This window comes from Thunnus thynnus, chromosome 6 (genome assembly GCF_963924715.1).
Source record: "Thunnus thynnus chromosome 6, fThuThy2.1, whole genome shotgun sequence".
Taxonomy (NCBI): Eukaryota; Metazoa; Chordata; class Actinopteri; order Scombriformes; family Scombridae; genus Thunnus; species Thunnus thynnus.
Genome location: NC_089522.1, coordinates 9,234,562 through 9,261,623, shown reverse-complemented (window position 1 = coordinate 9,261,623; position 27,062 = coordinate 9,234,562). Strand labels below are relative to the sequence as shown.

General features: G+C 41.2%; 1 protein-coding gene across 1 annotated transcript; it reads left to right on the top strand.

The window, feature by feature from the left end:
* spen (spen family transcriptional repressor) lies at positions 1–26,841 on the top strand. The gene is given in 16 exon segments (XM_067591590.1): positions 1–597; positions 3,240–3,560; positions 10,932–11,546; positions 13,892–14,049; positions 14,200–14,400; positions 14,486–14,637; positions 14,754–14,879; positions 15,058–15,171; positions 15,256–15,369; positions 15,458–15,558; positions 15,683–20,576; positions 20,579–23,536; positions 23,661–24,005; positions 24,116–24,310; positions 24,521–24,679; positions 24,799–26,841. Coding segments are annotated over 16 exon segments (10,668 nt in total). The 5' UTR covers positions 1–514; the 3' UTR covers positions 24,931–26,841.
* Positions 26,842–27,062: the final 221 nt, after the last annotated feature.

The window sequence follows — 27,062 nt, the reverse complement described above, 5'->3', positions numbered from 1 at the left end:
TTTGCTATACCCAACTGACACTGATGGGATCCTCCAGTGTGTCAAAGCCTCTCAGATGTCAAAGCACCAACATTCAACCAGGGGTTTTCTCACGCATGCGCATGGGCGGAGACTATCTCATCGGGTGAAAAAAAAAAAAGAAGTTCACACACAAAGCCACGCCTGCGCGGTGTGCCTTTTCATTACAAGCGAAGTTGCTGCATCTTTTTAGGAAGCTACATGCTTTCTTTCGACACCCAAGGGTCGCATGGTGTCAGGGACGCGCCTAGTCACGGGAACAGTCCGGCGCGCGTTCACGAGGGTGCAAGATCGCGCTTTAACAGTGAAGAGTATCAAACAGCGTGCGGGGATCCAACCTAATGGTTTACATTGGGTCACAACGAGCAGTCAATGATTTGCGCCGAGTGTTTTCTTTTCTAGTCCGGCGTTTATTTTGCAAAGCTAATCTATTTTGCACGGGAAGAAACTGACATAGCAAACTCATCTGTATGATCGGGGAGCAGGAGCACACAGTATGGTCCGGGAAACCAGACATTTATGGGTGGGAAATTTACCCGAAAATGTACGAGAGGAGAAAATCATTGAGCACTTCAAGCGGTGAGTAGAAACACTGATGAGCGACGTGTGTGTGTGTGTGTGTGTGTGTGTGTGTATTTTGTAATGTAAGGACGAGTGCGCGGCCAGCATCTCTCTCTGTTGTGTCACATTTTAGTGAAGTCGGGATGAAGCAGGAGGTTCCCCTGTAGCAAAGTCCCATTTGGCAACTGTGCTGTCAGCTCTCCATAAGCAACAACATTGTGCTGCGTTTTAGCTTAGATTTAAAAAAAAGAAAACGACCAGCACGCTTCAACCACACAGCTGGCAGACGTGGTTTTGCCATTTTGACGCGGATACTAACTTGTAGGCTAGGTGATAACTTTACTTTGTCCTTTCATGCTGTGTGGCTGTAGGCTACATTCCAACCAGGTAACCATTTGACTTCAAGGCAGCCTACCTCTCCACCTGGTGACCATAAAAACACATTTTTTCTTTAGTGTAACAGTCAGTGTAAACAAACTTCAGCACACCTGGGGAGCTGCTAGCATTGTATATTATTGCATTTAACAGTCTGCATGTTTCTAGACAGTATGTAGTCTGTCTATCGCCGTGTGTGTTGTGGTGTTTCACTTGACTCTCTGTGAGTGTCAGGTCACTGCTCCCAACCAGACTTGTGCACAAAGTATGATCGATTAGCATAGCATGTGCCTGTCTATCAGAGTGCATTGTAGCTGTTGCAGGAGGCTAATTCAGTCTAACACAAAATCTAAATCCAACACAAGTCAGTGAAACCTCAAAGGTGACGCGACATCACGCCGCCGTCCACGCTGCAACATTATTGCAGCCTGGCTGTGATTGAACAGGGCGCTGTGGTCACTGATGTGCAATATTGTAACGTTGAACTACTTGTGTCTGCTGTGCGCTCATGAGCGCAGAAAGTGAATTATCTTCTGCTACATTATTACAGCGTTGCTTCTCCACAAGCCGCTGAGCAGCACAGCCCCGCAGCGCGACCCGACTGAAGGAAAATCAGACAACATATCGATATTTGAATTACGACTGCAATTTAACTCCATTTGCACTTCACGTTTGGGCTTTTGGAGGAGACCAAACGCACGCACCATGTATGGGCTTATGGCTCTTTGTTGTCTTCCTTGGACGGAGAAAAATGTAAATATGAATTTTTGTGTGGCTATCACGGTTGTGTGCGCGCTCTCGCCTCTCGCTCATCGGCTGTCAAGGAAATAGCAGCCCGCCTCTCCGTCCATATGTGCTGAAGACCAGACTGCTGAAAAACATCAGTCTATCTATATGAGCAACGTTGCGTTTTTTTTTTTAGTGTGTAGGCGTCGCCATATCGGACCCAAAGCTGCTAAATTACCAGCATAAATCATACATGTCTGTCTAAAAGAAATTGTAAACGAATGGCACGTTTGTCGCACAGCCTACCCCCAACATAGGACTGTGTAAAATATATAAACTGATTATATTAATATTGTTCTTTGCACTCATTTTTAATTTACGGTAGACGGATGCAGTGAGTGGACCTGCAAATATGGTTTCTTGACTGAATCATGCAGCTGTGCACAACGCACATTAATGTGCAGCCTATATGGTGTTTTATTTACATTAGCCTGTGCTATGATGTGCGTAACATTATGTTTGGGGGTGGGTGGGGGGGGATGGTGACTGGCAGCATGTTATTGCAATAGCTGAGGGGAAACTGTGTCGGCGAGTCCTTTCTAGCATGCTGCCTCAGCTCCAGCGTTAACCCAGAGGTGGTCAGAGCATGCAGGTGCATGACAGCCCAATGTGTGATAGAAGTCATTGAAGATGGGGGACGGGAGAATGAGTAAGCAGTGTGAGCAGCTTTTCTAAAATGGCGTCGGAGGCTCAATGTTGGGAACTGGCATGCCAATAAATTTATGGGCACCCTACTGTCTCTGTCGGACAGCGAAAATACACTCCCGAAAGATTCTTGGGGGGGAAAACACAACACACGCAGATGATAGCGGGCTTTGTAATCCTACTGTGCTTGTAAATTTAGAGTAATAGGCTTCCCATCAGTCAATTCAACCATCACTTAACGGGGTATTTAGTCATTTACAGGCTTGTTAAGGAAACAATGGAAAGCTTGCCCTCATGTACATCTTTGAAAAAACTCCATTGTAGCTTTTAATCATGTTGAATTGCAGCAAAAACATGCTTTGCTTATATAAAACAGAGCCATATAAGTATGCATAATGCTTCTTGATTTTCTAAACCCACACACAGTGAATCAGGAAATGCTGCCCAAACCTCATCTGTGTGCTTTCCAGTAGCTATAAGCTTATGAGAGCACCTCCTAGGAAACATGCTAATGTTAGGAAATGTATGCATTTATTAACATGCAATGTGCTGAGGTTTCAAGTCCAGTTGCTGGGTTACTGTTGCCTTGAAAGAAAGTAACACAGAGCAGAAAATAAGGGTAGCAAAGTCACCTCCCACCCCTCCTCAGATACGCACACACACACTGACATAAATGAATTCTGCACTATGCAATTTGAAAAAGATGTCATCATTTGGGAATTTGCTTTTTCTTTTTTTTTTCACATCAAGAATTTAAACTGAAAACCCTGTTTTTAAATTCATAAATACTGATGCAACATGTTTTCAGTTTCCGACCCACTGATCACCTTATTTTTCCTTTGTTTTCTCTTTAGATATGGACGTGTGGAGAGTGTCAAGGTCTTGCCCAAGCGCGGTTCAGAAGGTGGAGTCGCCGCCTTTGTGGATTTTGTGGACATTAAAAGTGCTCAAAAGGCTCATAATGCTATCAACAAGATGGGGGACAGAGACCTGCGCACTGATTACAATGAACCAGGCACAATTCCTAGTGCCGCGAGGGGGCTGGACGATAGTCTGTCCTTAGGCTCTCGTGGCCGGGATGTATCAGGGTTCACAAGGGCGGCAGGGGGGGCTGTGTATGGGCCCCCCACGTCGCTCCACAGCAGAGATGGACGCTATGAACGCAGACTAGACGGGTAAGTGGACAAAGTTTCTCTGAAGGCAGGGGGAACCGTGGTTTCTGGTAAACACCTTACCTCCAAGCATCTTTCCACCATCTATTCATTTACTTGTTTGGGGGTTAAAGAGGAGAAAAAGAGTTCATGCTCAAGAATTAAATCTTGTAGGGATCCCCTCTAAAGTCCTCCGAGCGTGGCCAGCGCTCTTGGATTCACACTTGCAGGTAGACACCGAGATATTCCGTAAATGAAAGCATGCTTTTACACAAGTGTATCCATTACTTAAACGAATAGTCAATAGTGTAAATGGCTGTTGGGGATTATCTTTGTGAGCTTAAACATCTCTGTGAGGTGGATATATCATTTGCGGAAAATACGGGGCAAAGATTGGATATCGTAAAATTTCCCAGGATTATTGGAGAGAGAGAGGGAGAGAGAGAGAAAAAGAGAGAGTGGTCCAGCGGCCATCCCTGGGATTCCCCTAATCTGGAGTTACGTGCCCTGCCTGGTGGATTAATGTCACCCTTTTTTCCTCATGTAACAAAACAACCAAGATCACACATTATATGTATAAGACACCATTGTTTGGATTAGTCTAATTTGGTTTTCAATTATTGTGCACACCTCACGGAGGTGTTCACTTCTCTCGTGGGCTGGAGTCATGTGGATAACCTTCACAGGATATTTATTCCCCACTGTTGGATTAACACTGGCCAGACACCTAAAGGATATTCTATCATGCTAAAGGTATGGGTTGCTTTCTTGGTTCTTTGTATTTTTTTTTTTTTTTTTGTGTTGTTTTATTTGGGATTATGTCTGAGATCAGGGCATTACAATTTGAGTGCTGGGAGACCTCTACTGGTGATCCAACTCAGTAGAGACAACAAAAACAAGTGAGCAAATGACTTTTTTTTTTTTTTTACCTGCCTTATTTTTGTGGAGATTATTTTTACTTTTCAACAACCGAGACTCGTAGATCTGCCGAGGACCAACATGGACTATGTTTGGATCGTACAATTCAATGAAGAATGCTGGAAATTGTGACTGGAAAGTTGTGCCATCCTTACCATTGGAGATAAGCTACCTCACGCCTGTGGATTACCTCCTCCTTTCCTGAATGTGGAACTATAACTAAACCATCGGATACAATCACAAACAGAACTATGTTGTGCCCATGAACTGCGTTTCTCATTGACTCTGCTCAGGTTTGGACTACATGCAGGCTCTTGTGCTTGTAAAGGAGAATCACGGATAGACAACTGACATGAACATCCATGAGCTTCACAACTATTGTGTACATTCTCCACCCTGGGAATGAATACAGTGCTACTGTAAACAAGAATCTGGATTACCATTAATAGACATAATGTTTATTCCTAATCTGTCACGGCCAGATTTCCCTCCTTCTGCCAAAGGAGTTTGACTACTTTACTGCTGTAAAGTGGAATGTGGATGAACTTCACAAATGAAGATACGAGTCTTTTTTCCATCAGTTTGTCCTTTAGATACTCCTTTGATGTTGGGAAGTCAATGGTGCACAATTACTGAAGATGGACTCCTGGATATCGTGTATTAATTTTAGTGCAATGCTGATTTATTTTTTGGTTTGGATGGATATATGGACTTGAATTGACATTTTCCAGCATACAAAACATCTTAACCTGGATCCGTACGACGGCGAGTTTGTTTTCACTATTTTCATTTAAACCGGACACTCCCAACTCAACGATGCACATGAGATCCGCTGCCCTGAAGATGAGGATTACATTTTCTAACGTGAACAATGTTGCTTCAATTTTTTTCCCCCCTCCACTCAACATTTTTGCCCATTTTTGTCTGCTCACAAAGTTCTATCTCCCTAGATTGTATTTGGAATTATAGGTCAAGTTACCACTCTCTCAAAAGGTTGGTATGTCCTGCCCTGTGTATTTTAGCTGTCCTCTCTAACCCCCTAGTTTGAACCCCTGTCTCTCTCCATTTTCCCCACTAACCGAAGTAGTTGGTACATAGACTGTTATTACTGCCTGTATGTCTATATGCAGAAATATGTACCTTACCTTGTATTGTTTTCCTTTCTCTTCCTCTCACCTGACCCCACCTTCAGCTCTTGTCTCCTGCTCTCCTTACAATGAATAGATCAATATTGCAGCTGTTATTCATGACAAGAGATCAAAGTAAAAATGCCCATTTTGATATACAACACTGTTTAAATATAACATGACAATTGGGCTGTGGAAACTTTTATGTATTAATGCAGTGCATATTTTTGGTAAAATCGCTTTCAAACCGGCGAGACAGCAGAATGAAATATTTATCAGATAAACATCTTAGATGGCTTCTGATTGAAGCTTTGATGAGGTCAATTTAGATTTATGTTAGAATGTTTTACTGCAAAAAAAATAGTGGAATAATCAGTCAATCAACAGAAATGAATCAAAATTTTTCATAACAGATTAATCATTCAAGTCTTTATATGAAGAAAAATGCCAATCATTTGCTGGCTCCAGCCTCTAAAATGTTAGGATCTGCTGCTTTTCTCTGTTTTATATCATTTTAAATTAAATATCTGTGAGGTTTGGACTATTGCCGGGACAAAACAGGCTATTTAAAATTTCACCTTCGTATCTGTTACAATAACATTTTATTGACTAAATGATTTATCAATTGATCAAAAATAACCTGCATAATCATTGATAAAATGATAATTAGTTATAGTTCCAATATTTTTTGTTCCAGCCTTGTAATTGCAGATTTAAAATGTTTATTGGAGGAGAGTAGAACCCAAACACTATAAAACATGTCACATAGTGCAGAGCAAGCATCAACTGGGTAAAAATGAGTTTTAAGATTTTTGCAGCATTTCACTCTCGTCAGAAAGTTGACACAGTAATTGATATTAAATGTGTCGATAGATAGATTGATAATATTTAGATTCATTGAAGGTCCCTGACTGGATTCAAACTCGGGACATCACAGCTCCATGTTGGACTGGACGATAATGACGACAATCACAGTGAGACAGTAGAAATTTGACAACTACCAGAGATTTTTGTGGACCATTTATACTGTGGTGGCTATCCCTTTAATTTCTGGTTGTATTAAATAAACAGAGTTTATCAGTTTCAAGTTTATTTTATTTATATAGTACTTTAAAAGCAAACAGGTTTTGCACCAAAATGCTTCACAGAGTTTCCAGTAAATTTACTATATCACAATACATCATTATCATTATATAAAATTATATATAATATAATAGAAGATTTTATTTATATCACCAACCTTAGCTCCATTATATATGTGCTTTAGCCTGCAATAACAACAGGACGCTCCACAGTTAAACAGTTGGTTTACATGGCAAAAGGATATTTAACGATTCACCACTTATAATACTTTTGGAAATTTTGAACAAAACAAATTCGCATGTATTGTTCCCACATGAGTGAAACTCCATTTAAGTCGTCTTTTTAACATGCTGCTGGAATGCATCTTTTGTAATTATTCTGTTCACGTAATCCCAAAACAGTTGATGTGCTTAGCATGCACCAGAGCAGACTAATAATCAAACACTGATGGAAATTCTGCCAAAAAAAAGTCTAACTGAATTATTTTTAAGCTCCATGAATAATGTAGGACCTGTTTTGTGTAAAGTGAAATTGAAGTGAAATTGAAGGCTATTGAGCAGTGAGCCTGCGCCACCAAATTAGCATTTTCGAGAGCATCTAGGGGTCAAGGTAATCCATCAATTTCACAGCAGACATCGTTATGCCATAGATGTTATTCATGAATCCTGCACACAGATGATTAAATCAAATAAGCTGAAACAGAATTTGCCCCTGACCCGCTGTACTTGCGTATAGTGCAGTGAAATAGAGACATAGTTCTAGTCTCCTAAACCAATTTATTCTCAACATCAAGCAGAATATCCGCATCCCATGTGTTCTCTTGTTCGTGTGTCCAATGACAAAACCTCTAGATGGAAAGACATAATGAAAGACTTCCATTTGTTAGCATTTATTGTTGTTATTGTTAGGATTTATAGATTACATCTATGTCAAATGTTTCACACAGATGAATATTTCTAGTTTAGCCACATCACAGAGTGTCCATATAACCTGATACAAGATAGTTACCCTGCAAACCTCAGATCCGGTCAATAATTATCATTTGGTATAGACTTCTATTTTTGTTCAGTTTAAAAAAAAAAATCCTTACAAGTGACTAAATAAAAAAACAATTAATTGTAAAGGGTTTACAGGTTTTATTATTTAGTATAGAAGTTTAAGCTCAGGCCATGAATGTAGTCTGTCAAAGTCCTCTCAAGTGTGTCAGTACAATGTGAGAGTGAATATGCCAACACATTTATTGTCAGTTGTAAAGGTCAGGTCGGGCATTTTAAGAAACTCATCTTATGGATCATTTACCAAAATGCCATTCAGGACATCACAGGGTGTCGGTTCAGAGACGTGGCGGCAGCAGCACATGTAACACATGTCAGTTGGTTTCTATGGCGTAGATGAAGGCTGTTTGTTTTAGTAACTGTTCAGGATATAGAAATTCACACGTTTGTGTCAGTAGATGTTCACCTTGAATCACCTCTAGATTGGGTTTTGGAAGTGCACCGAAAAACATTGCAATGCTTTAGCTGTGTAGCTTTAGTGCAGGGAGCAGTTTTCTTATCAACCAAGACAAATTCCTACATCTAAAACCAACTAATAGAGAATGTCTGGTGGAAACACTGAATCGAGCATCTTTCAAAGTTTTGAAGGATGAGATAGTTAATCATAGAAGTAAAAACATTACAAAAAGAGGCTTTTAAATCTGCAATGTGTTGACAAAAGAACGACCGTACAAACATTTACTTGAGATTCAAAACACAAAGCTTTATGCTGTCATTTGCATGACTATGAAGAAAATACTAACTAAAGGCTGCTGCCAGTTTCTCTTTATTGAGATAAACAGTTTCAGAAGTTTCTCCTTGTTAAAAAGTCTTTGATTTGTACTTACAGTTCTCTGTTGATGGAGACAGTTTAGCAGAATGCGAGCCAGCGAGCAACATTTGGATAGACACATTAAAACATCTCTGATGGTCCAAATCAACCACAAAAGATTTGGATGCCTCTATTAATTATCAGGAAGGAAGATTTTTTTAAATACCATCCAGGGAATCAATCGGATTATTTTTAATGAATCTTCAGACCGCTTTTCTCACACTTCAAATTAAATGATGAATTTAACATTGACAGGAGACGGAGCCTATGATTTTGTTGAACGTTAGGTTACAGTTAAGATATATCATCTTTAAGACAGTTGTTTCAGCCATTTGTATCTTTATTGGATAGTTGAAAGTAGTGATTGGCAGGAAATATGAGGTACGGAGGTAGTGAAGGTCTGAAAATGGTCCAGCAGGAATAAAAACCTTTTGTCTCTGCCAGAATGAACTATCAACTATGTTAACATTTCTGGTTTAAACACTTCATTACCTTTTAGGATTTCCATCAAGAAAACTTTGATTTCTATGATTTGTAATTTATTCTTTTTATTCGTAGAAACGTGTCACATAGCAAAAGCATGATTTCTGTAATTGTGTATTTTTTGTTAATACAAATCTATACTCAGTACAGTTCATTCTTGCAATCTGACATACATCCAAGACAGTAAATACATATCAGCATATACAATAGTCTCAAATGTATTATAGTGTCACAGTTATAAAGACAAAGGTTTTTATTATTTTAACTTGGGCTGCAACTAACGATTATTTTCATTATCGATCAATCTGTTAATTATTTCCTCGATTAATCGATTAGTTGTTTGGTCTTTAAAATATCAGAAAATGGTGAAAGATGTTGATCACTGTTTCCCAAAACCCAAGATGACGTCCTCAAATGTCTTGTTTTGTCTCAACCAACAGTCTACAACCCAAAGATATTCAGTTTCCTCTGATAGAGGATGAAAGAAACCAGAAAAATTCACATTTGAGAGGCTGGAATCAGAGAATTTGGGTTTTTGGGAATTTTCTTAAAAAATTACCCCAAACGATTAATCAATTATTAAAATACTTTCAATTGACTAATTGTTGCAGCTCTGATTTGAACAGTTAGAGTATTTTCCCCCCACTGAAATCCAACACTGTGTTGAATCTCAACATTTTTCCATCCTCTTTTTTTTGAACTGGACAAAGAATGAAAACAATTGTCTCTTATTTAAAGAACCAGTAGCGTGAGGGTTTGTAACAGTTGTTATATTAAACCATATTCCACCCTGTGTTGGAACATCATGACTAATTTGCTGATTATAATTTGATCTGAATTCAAACAGTGGTAATTGCTGCCCTGTCCCGCTCATTACAGAGAGTTTGGTAATATGACTGCTGTAATGACACAGCAGTCGTATTACCAAATTAAATTCTGATTGCTTTATTCAGAAAGACGATGTTCAGGTCTGAACAGAATGTCCTTATTAGCATTGTTTCTAATCTGCGTCTCCATAAAAGATACTTTGAAGACCTTTTTTTTCAGAGGAACAAGTGGTGTCAAATTGTGTAACATTATAAACAAAAGGCTTGTCGTAAGTCACCTCTAAAAACCTTGAACAAAGCCCTTCAGATAAATGATACACCTCAAATAGTTGCTTTTGTTATAGCTGTTAGGCGGTACGAGACTAAAATGACTCTGCAACCTACATTATAAAGACATTAATCTTTCATGTAATACCTTTTATTATGTCATCTTTGTGCAGCAGGTTTATACTATATCCTGCAATCATAACACGAAATAAGCTGCAGATTTCTGTTCTATCACAACACTGAATGCATGCCTTTTGCTAAAAATCTCTTCTGTGTGTCCTATGCTGATATATTTTTTCAATATAGCGTGTTGCATTTTACAGTAGGATGTACTAATTGAGTATTTCTCTGGTGCTTGAGCTGGGAAACTGATAAAAGAAAGCACATCTGTATTCAGAGGAAAATCAGTTCAAAACAAAATAAGCTGCCACTTTTCTTAAAGCTTGTGTTAACACCTGCAACAAGTTTATAGAAACAGCATTTCATTGTAGAAATAAATGGTTGGTATTGGGGGAGAAGGATCTACAAATCGTAAACAGTCTGAGAAAACTTGTAAAACCTGATCCTCAGATGTCTCAACGAAGCAATCGTTTAAATTTCCTTCTAGTTCAGTCTGTAGGCTGGTAAAGAATTCTCTTTTAGATGCTTTAAACCTGCCCTTCTCAAAACACTTTAGTGCCCCGTCTTCCCATGTGTCTAATTAAAAAAAAAACCCACCAGAGGCACCTGAAAATTTTGTGTTTCCACTGTCTTATGCTAGCAGCTTTCTTAAACGTTTTAAACTTAACTGTAATGTGATGTTTTTCTCTTTTCCTGTTTGTTAGGACGGCTGAAAGTCGGGAGCGGGCATACGATCACAGTGCCTACGGACATCATGAGCGTCCTGGTAGCAGTTTCGAACGCCAGCGGCACTATGAAACGGACTATTATCGTGATGCAAGAGAAAGGACTCTAAGCACAGCTGGGAGTGGGTCTGGTACCTCCAGTGGAAGCGGTACAACGGTGTCGTCAGGAGTTGGTGGAACTATCGTTAGCGCTGTTGCTGGCAACACAGGAACAAGTGGATCAGCAGGGGCCACGACAGGAGGAAGTGGAGGATCTACATCCAGCGGGGTCGGCTTCTACCGCTCCCACAGCAGGAGTCCTTGTCGCTTTGAGACACCAGAGCCTCGTTATGAGTCTCGAGCCAGGGAACCCTTTACTTTGGCCAGTGTGGTTCACAGGGACCTTTACCGGGAGGACAGGGGTCGCCGCGGGGAGCGGTCGTATCGCCACAGCCGCAGCCGGTCTCCACACTCAACACATTCGCGAAATCCCTCTCCTCAGAGACTGGCAAGTCAGGCTACCCGTCCTCCACGTTCCCACAGCGGGTCAGGCTCTCGCAGCCGCTCCTCCAGTTCAGACTCAGTCAGCAGTACCAGCAGCAGCACTAGTGGCAGGTGAGTAAAACTCATTTTCTGGTTTTCTATATACAGTAGATGTGTAATATTACACACTATTATACACATAACTGTTAAGTTGAGAATTTTTGAGTTTAATGAATTCAGTTTAACCATAACTCCATAGTATATTTTTTAAATACGATTTCTGAGATGATTGTAATTCAGTTTTCACAGTTTCCCTCAGATTTAACAAAAAAATGTGTTCATGTGGAAGACATTGCAAATGATTTCCATATGTAGAAATGAGAATGCAGTTTCTCCTACATATATTTTTTTTATCAGCTGTACTGGCTTTATTGAATCCTGCAACAGTTTCTCTTTTTCAAAGCACCAGTTTTGCCAAGACTTCCGTGTGCATTTAATTTCCGTCACTGGTTAGTTGGACTCCTATCTAGAACACTGTGTTGCTCAACATCCCTTTAATGCAGAAGCTGTGGTTTATAACATTAACTGTTTCAAGATATCATATCTTCTAATACTATAATTATGTCTCTTCAGCAGATACAGTGTATATTTTTTTTTAATCAAGGACAAAACATCTAAAAGACTAAACTTTGTGGGGATTTTAGGTTAAAACTGTTGCAGACATGGATACAGAACTTCTCATATGTCATGGTTGTAAAAACAGTATTACAAAAGAACCAACATACCCAACATTACGGACTAATGTCACCCCCACCGTAAGAACCGTGTCAGAGATGACTGCTGCAATGATAGACTTGCTTTTTCTGTTTTTAGCATTTGAACATACCTCCATGCTCCACCCAGCATGTGACACAAATTGAATGCAAGTATCTGCATTTTAGAAAATTTATGTTTTTATATTATATTTGTTTTCGGCCAGCTGATAATATTGAACTCAATAATTCACAGGCACAGCATGAGTTGCACAATGATAATAAATGTATAAACCTGTGAAGCAGTGTGAACTGTGCAGAGTTCTATGTCCATTTTTATTATCAATTCATTTTTACAAGGTTGTTGGCTGAGTAGTTCATTGTTGATAGGAATAATTTGAGCCTGGAAAAAGGTGCAGGTGATTGCTGTGATGACAAACATTTTGTGTTACTAAGATTTGATTTATTAGCACTTGTCAAACTTTCGATTAAGGTGGTGAAGGTCCACTTGTCATCTCTGAAGTTTAGAAATAGGGTAAGCGGTAAAGAGTTTTAGGAAAAAATATAGGTAGCTAATAAGGTCTTGTACATCGTAACCTTTGGACTCACTTGCATACAAAGATCATAAGTGATATAATTGCTCTGGATGTGTCTTCAGTTTTGTTATGGTCTCTGCTGTTTTTTATTTGACACGCTAAGTTGGCCATTCTTCTGCTTGTTGAGTGTTGCTGTATTTGTTTTAATGATAATTGTGTCTAATTTCTTGTAAATGTATTGTTAGTTGATTTGGGAGGTTGTTGAAAATAATTGTATAAAGAATGCATAAATGACAAAATGACTAGAATTATCAAATGCAAGTGAGGTCTGTAAGATTTTAAAAAAAAACAAACATTGTCCATGTTATCTACTCCACCACATAAATTGGCCTCACCCCTCTCCAGCTGCTTATTTTTTGTTTAACTGCATCACCTTTGGACACAGCAGAGTCCACAGCTCTGAACGACATGTAGCGACACATGTGGTTTGACGAGGTAGTGCTTTGAGGGGAATTTCAGGAGACGGCTGGTATATTTTTCTCACTGCCTACCTCTGTGTATGGGTAATGGCTCCCCCCCTCCGTGAGATCCAGTTGGAACTGGAAATTTCTGGCCAGTGCTGGCTGCCTGCCCACTCCCACAGGCCAGGCTCCGTCAGCAGCACTTCCGGGAGTGTCTGAGCACAGGAGGAGAAAGTGAGAAGGAAACAAACAGCAGAGGGCCTAGAAAGCTGAGACAGCCATGGGAATGGTTTGAGAAAAAAGGTGTATAAAGCAGCCATGGATTTGCAACTGACGTGTAAATCCATCTTTTTATACTTATGCACCGTATAAATAAGACTTTGGGAGAAAGGGGATGTTTTTCTCTTCTTCCGCTGAGACATTACAGAATAGCCTTCAGCGTGTATTATCCAATCTATTAATGATTTCTCAGAGGAAGGGCATTTAGCTCTGCCTCCTATAGAGAGGCACTGCATAATGATAAATCTCCCCCCTTACGGTTTTTTAAAATTTTATTCACAGCATACATAATATATTACTTCAATTTCTGATCTTACTGAGATAAAAACACTGGCAACAGCCAGTCACAGTATCACAAGTTACTACGTTTTATTGTACATCTATGGTGGTAGAGATAAAACTGTGAGGCTTGCAGCAACATCTAAGTCCATGTTCCTCTTTTGCTACAGTGATTCTAGCAGTAGTTCAAGTGATGACTCCCCAGCACGTTCAGTGCAGTCTGCTGCTGTTCCTGCACCCTCAGCACTTCCTTTATCCTCCCTTGACAAAGATGAACCACGTAAAAGCTTTGGCATCAAGGTCCAAAACCTTCCTGTGCGCTCTACAGGTTAGTTGTGAGGTGCAGTATGTGTGAACAAAGAGCGTCATGCAGAAATAGTGGTCTGTATTTCTGTACATCTTTCAAATACTGACACATTTTATTAACAATAATTGCTAGTATGCATACTTAATAAAACATTTGATCTGCTTACTACAGATACAAGTCTGAAGGATGGTTTGTTCCATGAATTTAAAAAACATGGAAAGGTCACATCTGTACAAATCCACGGAGCTTCAGAGGAGCGCTATGGACTTGTCTTTTTTCGACAGCAAGAAGACCAAGAGAAAGCACTGGGGGCATCAAAGGGGAAGCTTTTTTTTGGGATGCAAATTGATGTCACAGCGTGGAATGGCCCCGGTAAGTTGTGATCTTTAACTATATTGCAGTGGGAACATGATTATTGGCAACATGCACAAGATTATAATGAGCACTCATTTTTCAGAGACAGAAAGTGAAAACGAGTTTCGACCCTTGGATGAGAGGATAGACGAGTTTCATCCGAAGGCCACGCGGACATTATTCATTGGAAACCTGGAGAAGACAACCACTTACCATGACCTGCTCAACATCTTTCAACGCTTTGGAGAAATTGTGGTAGGTGAATGTTGTGAGGTATTTGAAAATCAGGCTATATGCCTATTAAAATGCTTAATAGTTTGAGATGATCATGCTTACTAACAGTATATCTCTGTTTCATTACATTCACAAAGGATATTGACATTAAGAAGGTGAATGGGGCCCCGCAGTATGCCTTTCTACAGTACTGCGACATTGCTAGTGTATGTAAAGCCATAAAGAAGATGGATGGCGAATACCTTGGCAACAACAGACTAAAGGTGAGAATTCATCGAATCATTGAAATTTAATTCTAAATCTTGTCTTTACACCTCCACAATAATCCTCCACAACGTACTCAATATTATTTATGAGCACTTCATTATTTATGAGTTCTTTTAAGTTATTCATTGTTAGATAAAATAATTGCAGTATTACATTTTATCCTGCCTTTTTCAGCTGGGCTTTGGAAAGAGTATGCCTACAACTTGTGTTTGGTTGGATGGATTAGCGTCAAACACAACGGAGCAGTTTCTTACCCGTCATTTCTGCCGCTATGGACATGTTGTCAAGGTAAGGCCGTGTGTTTTCCCTCTCATAGTTTCCCATTGTTTACTCCCTGGCACCTTGGGACTCTATTTTCTCTGTCTTCCGCAGGTTGTATTTGACAGAATGAAAGGAATGGCCCTTATCCTGTATAACAACATTGAATATGCACAAGCTGCTGTTAAGGACACAAAGGGATGGAAGATAGGGGGCAGTAAAATCAAGGTAAGTGAAGTTTTGCTCTAATTTTATGTGTTTTCAATGCCTGACAGGTTGTAAGAATTTATAACTTACCTTTCTGTTTTTTTCTCAGGTGGACTTTGCCAATCAGGAAAGTCAGATGGCTTTCTATCGTTCAATGCAGGCATCTGGACAAGATATTCGAGATTTTTATGACATTCTCTCTGAAAGAAGGTTTGTGTGGTTTGCTCAAGAGATAATACTTTTTCCAGAACACTGTCTAATATCAAACATAATGTTATTGATACCAAAGTATCATGAAATTATAGCTTGCTTTTTTGGGTTTTTTTCTTGGCAGGGATGACCGACGAACTCAGTATGAGTTTCAAGCAGAAAGACAATATTATGAAAATGTGCGAACACCAGGAACATATACAGAAGATCCACGTCGTAAATACCCTGCAAGAAGTCGGGAGTTCTACACTGAATGGGACCCATATCAGGGAGATTACTATGATCCACAATACTTTGAAGACCCCCGGGAGTATCGGGAATACAGAGCTGACCCTTATGAGCAGGACATTCGCAAATACAGCTATTTACAACGGGAACGTGAAAGAGAGAGGGAACGCTTTGAAACAGATCGTGGACGTGATCATGGGAGGAGGACCATTGAGCGTAGCCAAAGCCCATCTCACATTGCCTCTCGTCGTCCTGCCAGCCCCACTGCATCTCCTTCGCTCTCTGAGAGGATACCAAGTGACTCAGACCGCAGAGTTTGTTGTCGATCTTCTGAAAGAAGTGGTAGCTGCAGTTCAATATCCCCACCCAGATTTGAAAAACTTGAAAAGGCACGCACTGAAAGGTATAATAAAACTGACAAACTTGAAAAGGATCGAGTTTTTGACGTTGAAAGAGGGAACTTGATTGAAAAGGAGAAGCGGGCTGGACGTAAAGATCGAGGGGACAAGGACAAAAGTGAGAAACAGAGGCTTAAAAAGCTCAAAGTTGCATCACCTATTATCCAAGCATGTGAGACAGAACCTGAGCTTGAAAGAGATGTTAGCCCTGAGTCTGTCCTTCGGACTAAAAACAGTAAAATGCCAAAGGAAAGCTTGAGCAAAGGAAGGCTAGATCTTCTGCCTTGTGTGGTGCAGTTAACACGTGTTAAAGAAAAAGAAGGAAAATTGATTGGTCACTCTGTCCAAGAAAAACAAATACCGAGGGGCGGGAGTGACAGTCCTAGACTGGCGTCACCTTCAGCTGACCAGAGGAGTCCGCCGATCCGCGCAGAACCATCAAAAGGTGATGTCTCTAAGCATGGAAAGGTGCCCAGAGAGAAAAATGTGCACAGTTTAGTGGAGGTTATTGACAAGGACGCTAAAATCAAATCCAAAAAGCATGGAAAATCTGAAATAGGATTTGACAGTGGTATTTCTGTGGATATTGACCGTCTAGCTGCGAGGAAAAGGCGTTTTGAGGACTCTGGGAAAACTGATCGACAGAAGAGAACTAGTGAGGAGGACCTTGGTAGACCTGGACTTCATAAACTATGGAACAGTTCGAAGGAGACAGATTTGGATAAGAACCTTTTGTTGAAAGGGATGCATAAAAAGGAGCACCACAAGGATAAATGTGTTCGGATGGTTTCAGTTAATAGTCCTAAAGATGGACGAGACTGTGAAAGCAACTCAGTAGGCCTTTCTCTGGAGAGGCCGGCACGGCTAGGGGAGCTGCCTGAAGATTCTACTGATCATTTAGACTCGCCCTACCTTAAAATGGATTTAGAGGGCTCAAAAAGTGAGAACAGCTCCAGTCTCACCAAGATGTCAGATGATGGCAGCCTTGATTTGGATGAATTAAAAGAACAACAGAAACAGGTTTTGTCTGAAAATGAACAAGGGAGAGGGAAGTGCAGAGACTCGGATGACGGAGACGAACAGTTTGTGCACATTGACCAGACTAATATTTGCACAAAACAAATTGAACAGAGTCGATGGCTGCGACCCAAGCTTGGTGATCCTGATAAGTTAGTCAAGTTTGAAAACCCACCTAGTAATGAGACTCATGACTTTGAAAAGGACTATATCATGCTTGATGTTGGAAAACCAATTCAGGATATGGCCAATGATGACTTCTCTTCCTGTAAACGAAAGAAATTAGAGAATTTTGACTTTGAAATAGTTGGGGCAAAAAGAGACCGCAACTTTGCAAGTTCCCAAAAGTTACATGAGGACATTTATCAGAGTATAACATCCTCAATAGCAGCTGGTCACTTTTCTGCAAATGAGGAAGATGAAACTGCCCAGATTTCTCTGTCAGTTATAAATAAAGAAAGAAAATCTTCTCCAACAACAGACAATAAATTTTCACACACAGAGTCATTGAAAAACAGTTTGGGCCTGACAGCTAGACACTTTCAGTCTCCTGACACTGATCTCCCAAAACTTAAGACAACCTTGCTTGGTTGTAATGAGGAGTTAATGCAACGTTGGGAAAGAAGGATCAAGTCTGATTCACTTAGAATGGAAATGACTTTTCCAAGTGATATTGCAAAACGTGAAAGCCTTCACAAACGCCTTGGACAGGATTTGGAACCTGGAGAAGTGCAGTCTGATTCAGATGATGATGGAGAGAACAAACACATCTCTCCCAAATCCAATAGTTCCTTGTCTTATATCCTCAGGGAGCGTGACGAGAGGATGACAGACCTGAAACTTTCTGGTTCCTTGGAAAAGAACAAGTTCTATTCTTTTGCATTAGATAAAACTATAACCCCTGATACAAAAGCACTCCTTGAAAGAGCCAAGACATTGTATTCCTCCAGGGAAGATAATTGGTCCTTTCTTCCCTCATGTTTTCCAACCTCCCACAGCTGTTCAGATAAGGACAAGGTAGAACTAGCACCTCGACCTATCCCCTCTTGGTATATGAAAAAGAAAAAGATTCGCACTGACTCTGATGAAAAGCTGCACGATAAAAAGGAGGAACTTAAGCCTCAAGACCAAGAACGTCAGGAACTGTTTGCCTCTCGCTTCCTGCACAGCTCAATCTTTGAACAGGATTCCCGGCGTTTGCAGCATCTTGAACGTAAAGACCAAGATTTAGAAACTGGAGTTGCTAGGCCTTTCACTAAGCCAGGTGCTGCTGAGATACAGCCTGAATCTGGAGGAGGTGACGTCCCACAAGAGCCCATAGTACTTTTCCATAGTCGTTTTTTGGAGCTTCAACAACAAAAGGACAAGGACCACCCCCCACCTGATACTGAGAATGACGCGATAGTGGTAGAGATTAAACGAGATGAAGTGGAGAATTGTGGTGATGTGCTGTCTGATAAGGTATCTGACACAGTACTGAAGGTTGATGACAAATCACCCAGCCACCCATTAACCTTGTCAGTTTCCCCATTTGTTACTTGCCCTAAAGAAATGTCTCCACCTGAAAAGAAAGAAGTTTTAACTCCATCCTCAGATCAAACTGTGTCATTTGTCAAAGAAGAAAAAGTGGAACCAGTTTTTGAGGTATCCCCATCACATTCTCTTCCTATGGAAGACTTCAAACCAGTTGCTCCCAAGCTAACCGTAACTCCTCAACTCATCATTTCAGAGCCAGAAAATGAAGTGGAAACTAAAGTAGAGTTAATTGAACCCAAAGCAAAAATTGTAGATAGTTTGGCAGTGGAACATAATCCTCTTGTGGAAGATAAGCCTCCCACACCTGGTGCTTCCCTTAGTAGTTATGAGAGGGAGACTGCAGAATTCACCTACTCTGACTATACAAAGATTGAAGAAAAATCTGAAATGATTAAGACAGAACCTAAAACAGAAGATCAGGAAACAAAACTCTTCGAGGAATCTCAGAAAACTGAGACAGATAGTGAAGCATGTATGCCAGAGCAAGAGGTTGAAATAAAACCATTACCAAATCGCAGACAGCCTAAGAGTAAAAGGGCAAAACCACTGTCAGTATTACGTACCACACAATCTTCTCCAGTTGTCGCCACAGAGAAACCTGCAACACGAAAGAGTGAACGGATTGACAAAGAGAAACTTAAAAGGGCCTCATCTCCTCGAGCAGAAGGACCAAAAGCATCATTTGAGACTAAAACCACATCCAAGTCACCAATTCATGCATCAGATTCTGAACAAAACCTTGAATCAAGTTTGATCCATGGGAGAACACGTCGCAGGAATGTAAGATCAGTCTATGCCACGCTTCATGAAGGAGACCAAGCTGGCAAAGAGGTAGTTGAGTCATCACGCTCCATGCGCAAACGTGGTGCTGATAAAGACCCAATACAGCAAGATATCCAAATTCCATCTACCAACACTAGGCGAGGACGCCCACCTAAGAGAGGCGTCAGACGAGGTGAGGATGTATCACCAGTAAAGGGGGATCAGCAGAAAATGACGGAAGAAGACACAGAGGTCAGAGAAAATTCAACCTCTGTGGAGGTTGTGAAAGCCTCTGAGGGATGGCGTTCCCCACGCACCCAGAAAGTGCAACAAACACAACTGACTTCAACTGCTCCAGTTAACAAGAAAACAAACAGAATAGACAAACAGTCTGGGAGCACTACCGTGCTAGCTGAACAAGCTGATCTGGCATGTCAAGATGACTCAGAGCTTAAGCCTAAAGGTGATTCTGAACTTTTTGGGAAGTCACCGGAAAAGGCGGAAAACGCAAGCTCCCCAGTACACAGAAAGGAAAAAGACTTAAAAGATTGTGGTGGAACGAAATCTGCTGATGGGGATATTGAAAAGATTGACACTAACTCCTCTGAGAGAAAACAGCCTGAAAAGAGTGCTAAAATGAAATCACCAAGGTTGAAAAGAAATACCAAGCAGATCACTGAAGATAAGTCACACAGCTTAAGAAATCTTGAGATCCGTGTAAGCGTTGATGATGTAAAAGGTTTACTTCGTTCAGAGGACAATGACCCAGAGTCATTTGAAGTTTCCAGTATTACAAAAACCAAGACAGTAGTACAAGAGAATGAGGAAGCAAAGATGATAGGTTTTCCAAAAGAATCAAAAGAGCTTGATGTGCAGGAAAAGGAAGACACGCTATCTGAACCTGAACTTCCTGCTGATCCAGCTGCTGCACTCTTAGCACGGCAGATGGAGCTAGAGCAGGCAGTTGAAAATATTGCCAAACTTACAGTTGAGCAGCCTCCTCGGCCCTATAAGGAACCACCTACAGGGCCACCTACTGTATTGCCTCCTGTTGTGGTGGAGCCAGAGGGTGAGGTTGAGGAGAAAAGAGAGCTAATCCTGCAAGTGAAACAGAACTTGCAGCTGCTATTGATTCCATCACAGCTGAAGAAACATGTGCAGATTCAGATGCATTCACAGCTGCTCCTACTTACACTGCTCTTATTCCTACCCCTGAATCCGTGATATCCCCCTCCTCCAATGAAATCATGGAACCTGAAACACACATGGTGATCAACAATATTCTTGCCACAGACTCAGATGATGGTCCTCTGACACTCAGCCCAAAGGGGCTAATGGCAGACTCTAAGGCAGCTGAGGACCCCCCTCTACTTGAAACACCCAAGAAAACAGGCAAAGTTAGAGCCAAAACCCCGAAGAAGTCGAGAAGTCGTAAAGGTGCAGCTAACAAGAAAGGAGATATGGCTGAAGAGGTTTCACATCCAGAGCCTTCCCCAGTTAAGTTACCCGAGTCAATCCCAGAGGATCCAGAAACCATTAATTCAAAAGCAGTTACTGTTACTGCTGGGGCAACTGCAGCAGCCTCTGTGGTCACTGCTGTTGCAACATGTAGGCGTGATGTTACAAGTGCTATAACCGTAGACACGCCCAAAGAAGCAGAACAGCCTGAAGTTGAACAGCCTGTACCCAAAGAATCTGCCTTTCATTCAGGCACAAGCAATATCTCCAGTTGTAAAAAGCATACGCAAGCAGCGGAGCCATCTACCCCTAGTCTTGCCCCTGCTCATGCCCGCCCACAGCCTGTATCCCAGTTCAGTGTACCCCTTTTGCGACCTGCCAAAATGCCACTTTCGCCAGACTGGCCTCCTAGATCTGAGGAAAGTCGAATCTATGTTGCTCCTTCATGCCATGTCACAGTGGTAACTCCCTCTGTGCCAGCATCAACTGCACTTGGAAACCCTTCAACAAATCCCCCAATGCCTCCTGACACCAAGGCCTCAGATATTGACCCTAGTTCCAGTACCTTAAGAAAAATCCTAATGGAACCTAAATACGTGTCCGCATCAAACAGCAATTCTATACCTACCACTATGGTGACATCTGTCCTGTCAGATACTTCACGGATGTCAGAGAATGAAAATTCCTCTGATACAGTGGGTTCAAGACAGTTACATCATGAAGAAAGAACACCTTTACCCCCCCAGCCCATATACCACAAACCTTCTCCACTGACAGAGTCCCAACAGAACTGTGGAGAGAAGACCCAGCATACAATTATTTCTCCTGCTACCTCAGTAATAAGTCGAATTCCAATACCTTATGATACAGAGGAAACTCCACGAATTTCCCTAAGCAACCGAAGCATTGGCCTGTCTATTCCCAAGCAAAAATTTAGATCAAACTCTAATGAGAATAATCGCTACCATGGCATGGATGTAGTTGAAGATGGGACTAGAGGGCGCTCTGTTGTTGAGACCACTCCCTATAGTACAGGCTCCAGTCGTGGCCTAAGGGTCAATACATCAGAGGGTGTTGTAGTTCTGAGTTATTCGGGTCAGAAAACAGAAGGACCTCACAGGATGAGAGCCAAAATTAGTCAGATTCCCCAAGCCAGTGCTGGGGATATAGAGTTTCAGCAATCTGTATCCAAATCTCAGATAAAGCAAGACTCACTCATAACGTCATCCCAGTCGCCTGGGCCAAAAGTAGCCCCAAGTCCAGCTTATGGGCATGCAGGGGTTCTATTGACTGGCCAGTCCTATAACTCTCAACCTGTCATTTCCAGTACCAAGCAGGAAAGTCTTGGGTGTGACAAATCTGAAGCTCCATATCATACATCGTCCCAGGGTGGTGTGGTTAAGATGTTCCAACAGCCAGTTAGTTCTCCTCAAGTCTTAATGTACAACCAAGCTGTGATACAGCAGCAGCAGCATGTCAAGAGAGGACTGGAACCTCTACCAAAAAAGATGGACATTGGCAAAGCTGTTCAGCAGTCTAACCTCAGCCCGGTCTTGAGTCCACACCATCCATCACTATCTGGAACCCGCATGAGCCCCAGCCCTGGCATCCCAACTGATCGGTCAGCTTTACACCTAAAACAAGAACCTCAGTCCCCACGAACAGCTGTTCACTCTCCTTCACCTTATGTCAAAGCCTGTCCTCCAAGCAATTCTCCTATAGGAACCTCTGTTGTTCTGGGTCATGGCATGCCTCCATTATCTACATATCATTCTAGTATGCATCACCCGCAATCAGAACAGTCCTCCGTCATAATTCAACCTCACAGTGTCACTCAGTCAATGGCTCACGAAGCCAGGATGAACACCCCACCAATGTCTGGGATAAACTATGGAAGGCGAGGTGACTCCTTGTCTTCTCCCCACCCGGGGCCTGCACAGCGCTCAAACACGCCGCAGCCAAATGTCATCCGAGATATGGTACTGCAGTCTCATTCAAGTCCCCAGGGGTCAGTATCGGGTGGTAGTGGTGGCAGCAGTGTAAATGAAGACGACCCCAGACACTTCAACCAAGCCCTTAGTAGACCTTCAGTGCCACAGCTCCAATCAGATGTAATGATGATTCACAGTGATCACAGAGGACTCCACCCAAGCATACGTATGGACCAGTACAGAGACATGCACCAGCGCATCCTCATGCACCAGCAACTGGGAGAGCAGGCTGCTGCAGAAGCAAGACAGTCACGCACCTCAGAAACTGGAACAACCTCTTCAAGCAACATCTCTGGGCCTTCAAAGAGTCCTATAGTGGGGAAGAACATGGACCTTTCAGCTAAAGAATCTCTCAAACCACTAGAAGGAAAGCTGATACATCCACCCTCCAACGAAAGTAGAATCAGGGGAGTCCATGCATCTAGTCCTGTCATGGTGTCTCCTCATGCTCATGGGGTTCAGCTGATACATTCAGGAGGTGCAGGCTCCTTTCCAGTTTATCGTGATATGCGGGGCTTCCCATCCCAATTTCCTGGACATCCTTCATCAGGACACAACCTGGCTAACCAAGGCATTACATCTTCACAGGTCATTTGAAATGCTTTTATTATCTATGACTTTGCACACATATTTCAACATTTTATATTGCATATCATGTGTAATTGTATTTTCAAGTGAAACCTCTTAATTTGCTATGTATTTTCTTAATCAGGTGCCTCCGGAGCCTGATATTGGCCACAGGGGTAAAATGTCTCAGTCACATGGGGGAGGAAGTGATCCCAAGCCTGAGAGTTCCCATCTTCGCCATGCTACCTCTTCAGAGCTCTCGCACATGTCTCGAATACCAGGGGATAGAGCCTCACCCTCATACCAGTCTCCCATGACATCCCCAATGGGCGTTACTCACAAGCCAGATCTATCTCTACAGAAAGGCCCTCCGGCTTTCTTGCCAACACCTCTGCCAGCAGTACCCCCATCAAGTTCATTGCAGCCACGGCCTGATGCTAAGCTGGAACATTCAGGACATCGGTCCATTGACATGGTGCAGCTTTTGACGGTAGGAAGACAGAGTGACCAGAAATATCATGATGAATCCGTCATACATGGAAATGACAATACCAAAGAGGAAAATATGTTTAAATACCCACTTCTATTTTCTTTGTACAGAAATATCCTATTGTATGGCAAGGTCTGTTGGCACTGAAGAACGACCAGGCTGCTGTCCAATTGCACTTTGTTTCTGGCAACACCATACTGGCCCAGCGCTCCCTGCCACCCCCAGAAGGAGGTCCTCTTCTCCGTATTGTTCAGAGGATGAGGCTTGAGGCTTCCCAGTTGGACAGTGTGGCACGCAGAATGACTGTGAGTATTTTCGATTTTATTACCTCTGAAAAACAGGTTCTAAAATTTGGGTGAATGTCTTTATTGACTAATTAAGAGGGACTTAATCGCAAATTCAGAGATTTTACTCAATAACTAAAATCTAATAACAATAAAAATAATGCATTTGTCTTAATTTTTGTGGTGTGTTTTATGTTTACATTTATGGTAAAGACTTATCATTCATGGCAGGTGGAGAATGACTACTGTTTGCTTCTGGCACTACCCTGTGGTCGAGACCAAGAAGATGTCCTTGGTCAAACCCAAGCCTTGAAAAGTGGCTTCATCACCTACTTGCAAGCCAAACAGGCAGCTGGCATCATCAACGTGCCCAACCCTGGCTCCAATCAGGTCTGTGGTCATTTAAACCTTTCTGTTCTACCTTTTTGTTTTTAATTTCACCCGTGTTTCATAAATATCAAGAAGATTTTGTCCCCTCTCTCATGTTATTTTCATTTTTGGATTTACAGCCAGCTTATGTGGTGCAGATTTTCCCACCGTGTGAATTCTCGGAGAGCCACCTTTCACGCCTGGCCCCGGACCTTCTCAACAGCATCTCCAGCATTTCCCCTCACCTCATGATTGTCATTGCCTCTGTTTAATTACCTCCATTTTTTCCTGAACAAAGCCAACACCAGCCCTTTTGGACTCGTCCAGTTTTGTAAACAGGAATTGCCTCATATTTTTATGAGTTGGACTTTTAAAAAAATCTTAATTAGCATGCACTCAACTTTTTTCCTTCACTTCACCAAGTCCTTAAGTCACCCAATGACGATAAATTCCAAAAACGATACCTTTTTACGGAGTGGATATGAAGGGTCGAATGGGATTTTTGATGACCATTTCTTGCTCATTTCATTTTTGCCATTTTTGGAGGTGTTGTGCATAGCCTTTTCTAATTCATATCATTCATAAAGCTATGGACTGAGACCTTCCTATGGGATATTTTTTACCTTCATAAAAGTGATTGTGATGTTTTTTTTTAAAAAAAGAGAAATGATGTGATAAGTCATTGCACTATGTTAAGGAAAAAATTGTGAACTCTGTACAGATTTGAGTATAAAATGATACATGTTATGGATTACTCTCGTGATCAGCCATGCTTGTGCAAGATAAAAGAAAATCATTGCCTGGAAAATGATCAAATGATCATTTCAGCCTGTCATACTGCTTTTGCTCCTTTGCTGTCAGCCAACTTCTACTTCATTTCCGGACTCAACTCTCCATCCCGAAGTGTTCCCTGCCCCAGGAACTCGAGAGGGGACGTTTAGAGTTGTACAGTTTACACTCAATGCCTCAACAGGGGACTATAAAGAATATTTAATTTGTTTATTTTTGTTTGCATCTTCTTTAAGCTTAAGGGTATTGTGGACAATTGTGAAACTGTAAATATTATAAATATTTAAAGACTGAAGCAATGTGGAGAGACCAAGTGAATTATTTTACAAGACAGATCATCAAATCTCAATGTTTTCTTTCTTTCTTTCTTTGGGAAGGGGCAAAAAGGGGAATGATGGGAAGGATCTGTGCAGGATCCAGGAGTGATATTCTCAAAAAAATATTTTTTAAATTGATTCTGTGCCAAAATGTCTTTTGCAAATGCTCAACACACGCAATGTATCTAAAACAAAAGTTGATCAGAACCTATTTTCATATGTGATTTTGTATTTTGCCACTTGGAGGGCAGACTTGATTCCTTTTTTTTTTTTTTTTGTATTGTTCATCAATCTGACTCTGTTACTACAGTGCTTTTACATTATGAAATTGTATCCTCATTTTGAAGGAACCATTGTATTGTAGGGGTTGCATTTCTGTTTGTAGTCCTGTTTTCCTTGCCCCTGATGTGGTCCTCTACTGCCCCCTGCTGTCTGAAAATCATTCTCGCATATTAAGGACTACATCCTGATGTCATTTAAGTCGTGACTTCATAACAAATGTGCTATAGCATGCTTTATTTTGAAATCTTAAAGGGTAATCATAAAGGCAATGAATGTGACTTGAACTTGACATCATGCCGCTAATGGATGTGCTGATCATCTGTCTCCATCTCTCCCCTTAAACGTCTCCTTGAGCCAAGCTGTAAATACTAATGTCCTTAATCTGTGCTCTTGTGTATTTTTCCCCATTATAATTGTCTTTCTTCAGGGTCCTTATTTTTGTTTTGTGCAACAAAACAAAGCAGTCTGAAAGAGACAGGAGATGAGGTGTGTGAAACCGATGCTGAAAGTAAACCATGCTTGTCAGTTTTGTGGTGTAAATAATTCTATGACTGCAAGCTGAATACTCTCATGGTTATGTTGAAGGCACTTATAATTTTTGATAAACAAATGAGAAGAAAATACACCAAAAAAAAACCCCCCAACAACTTAAAACGGTGATTAATATGAAAACTGTCTTTTGATCAATCTTCATTTTGAGTGTATTTTGCTGTTCCTCCATGAGGACATTTTAAACTGTAAAATAAATGGTTGTTTAACTTACTTCTGAAGATCATTAAATGGTCCGTCACTCTGGGTTTGTGTTTTTGTGACTTGCCTTAAGAAACTGTTGATGTACAGACTTGGTGCAGAAAAAATGATACTGAATGTTAACTGTGGCTTATGAAAAAAAGACTTACTTCGCTGCAACCCACAATCTGCAAGCTACTTAAGGCTTCATGCCTCTGCAATGTGTTGCAACACTTATCAAGAGTTGCAGCAGTGCAAATAGTGAACTGAACATTTTAAATCATTGC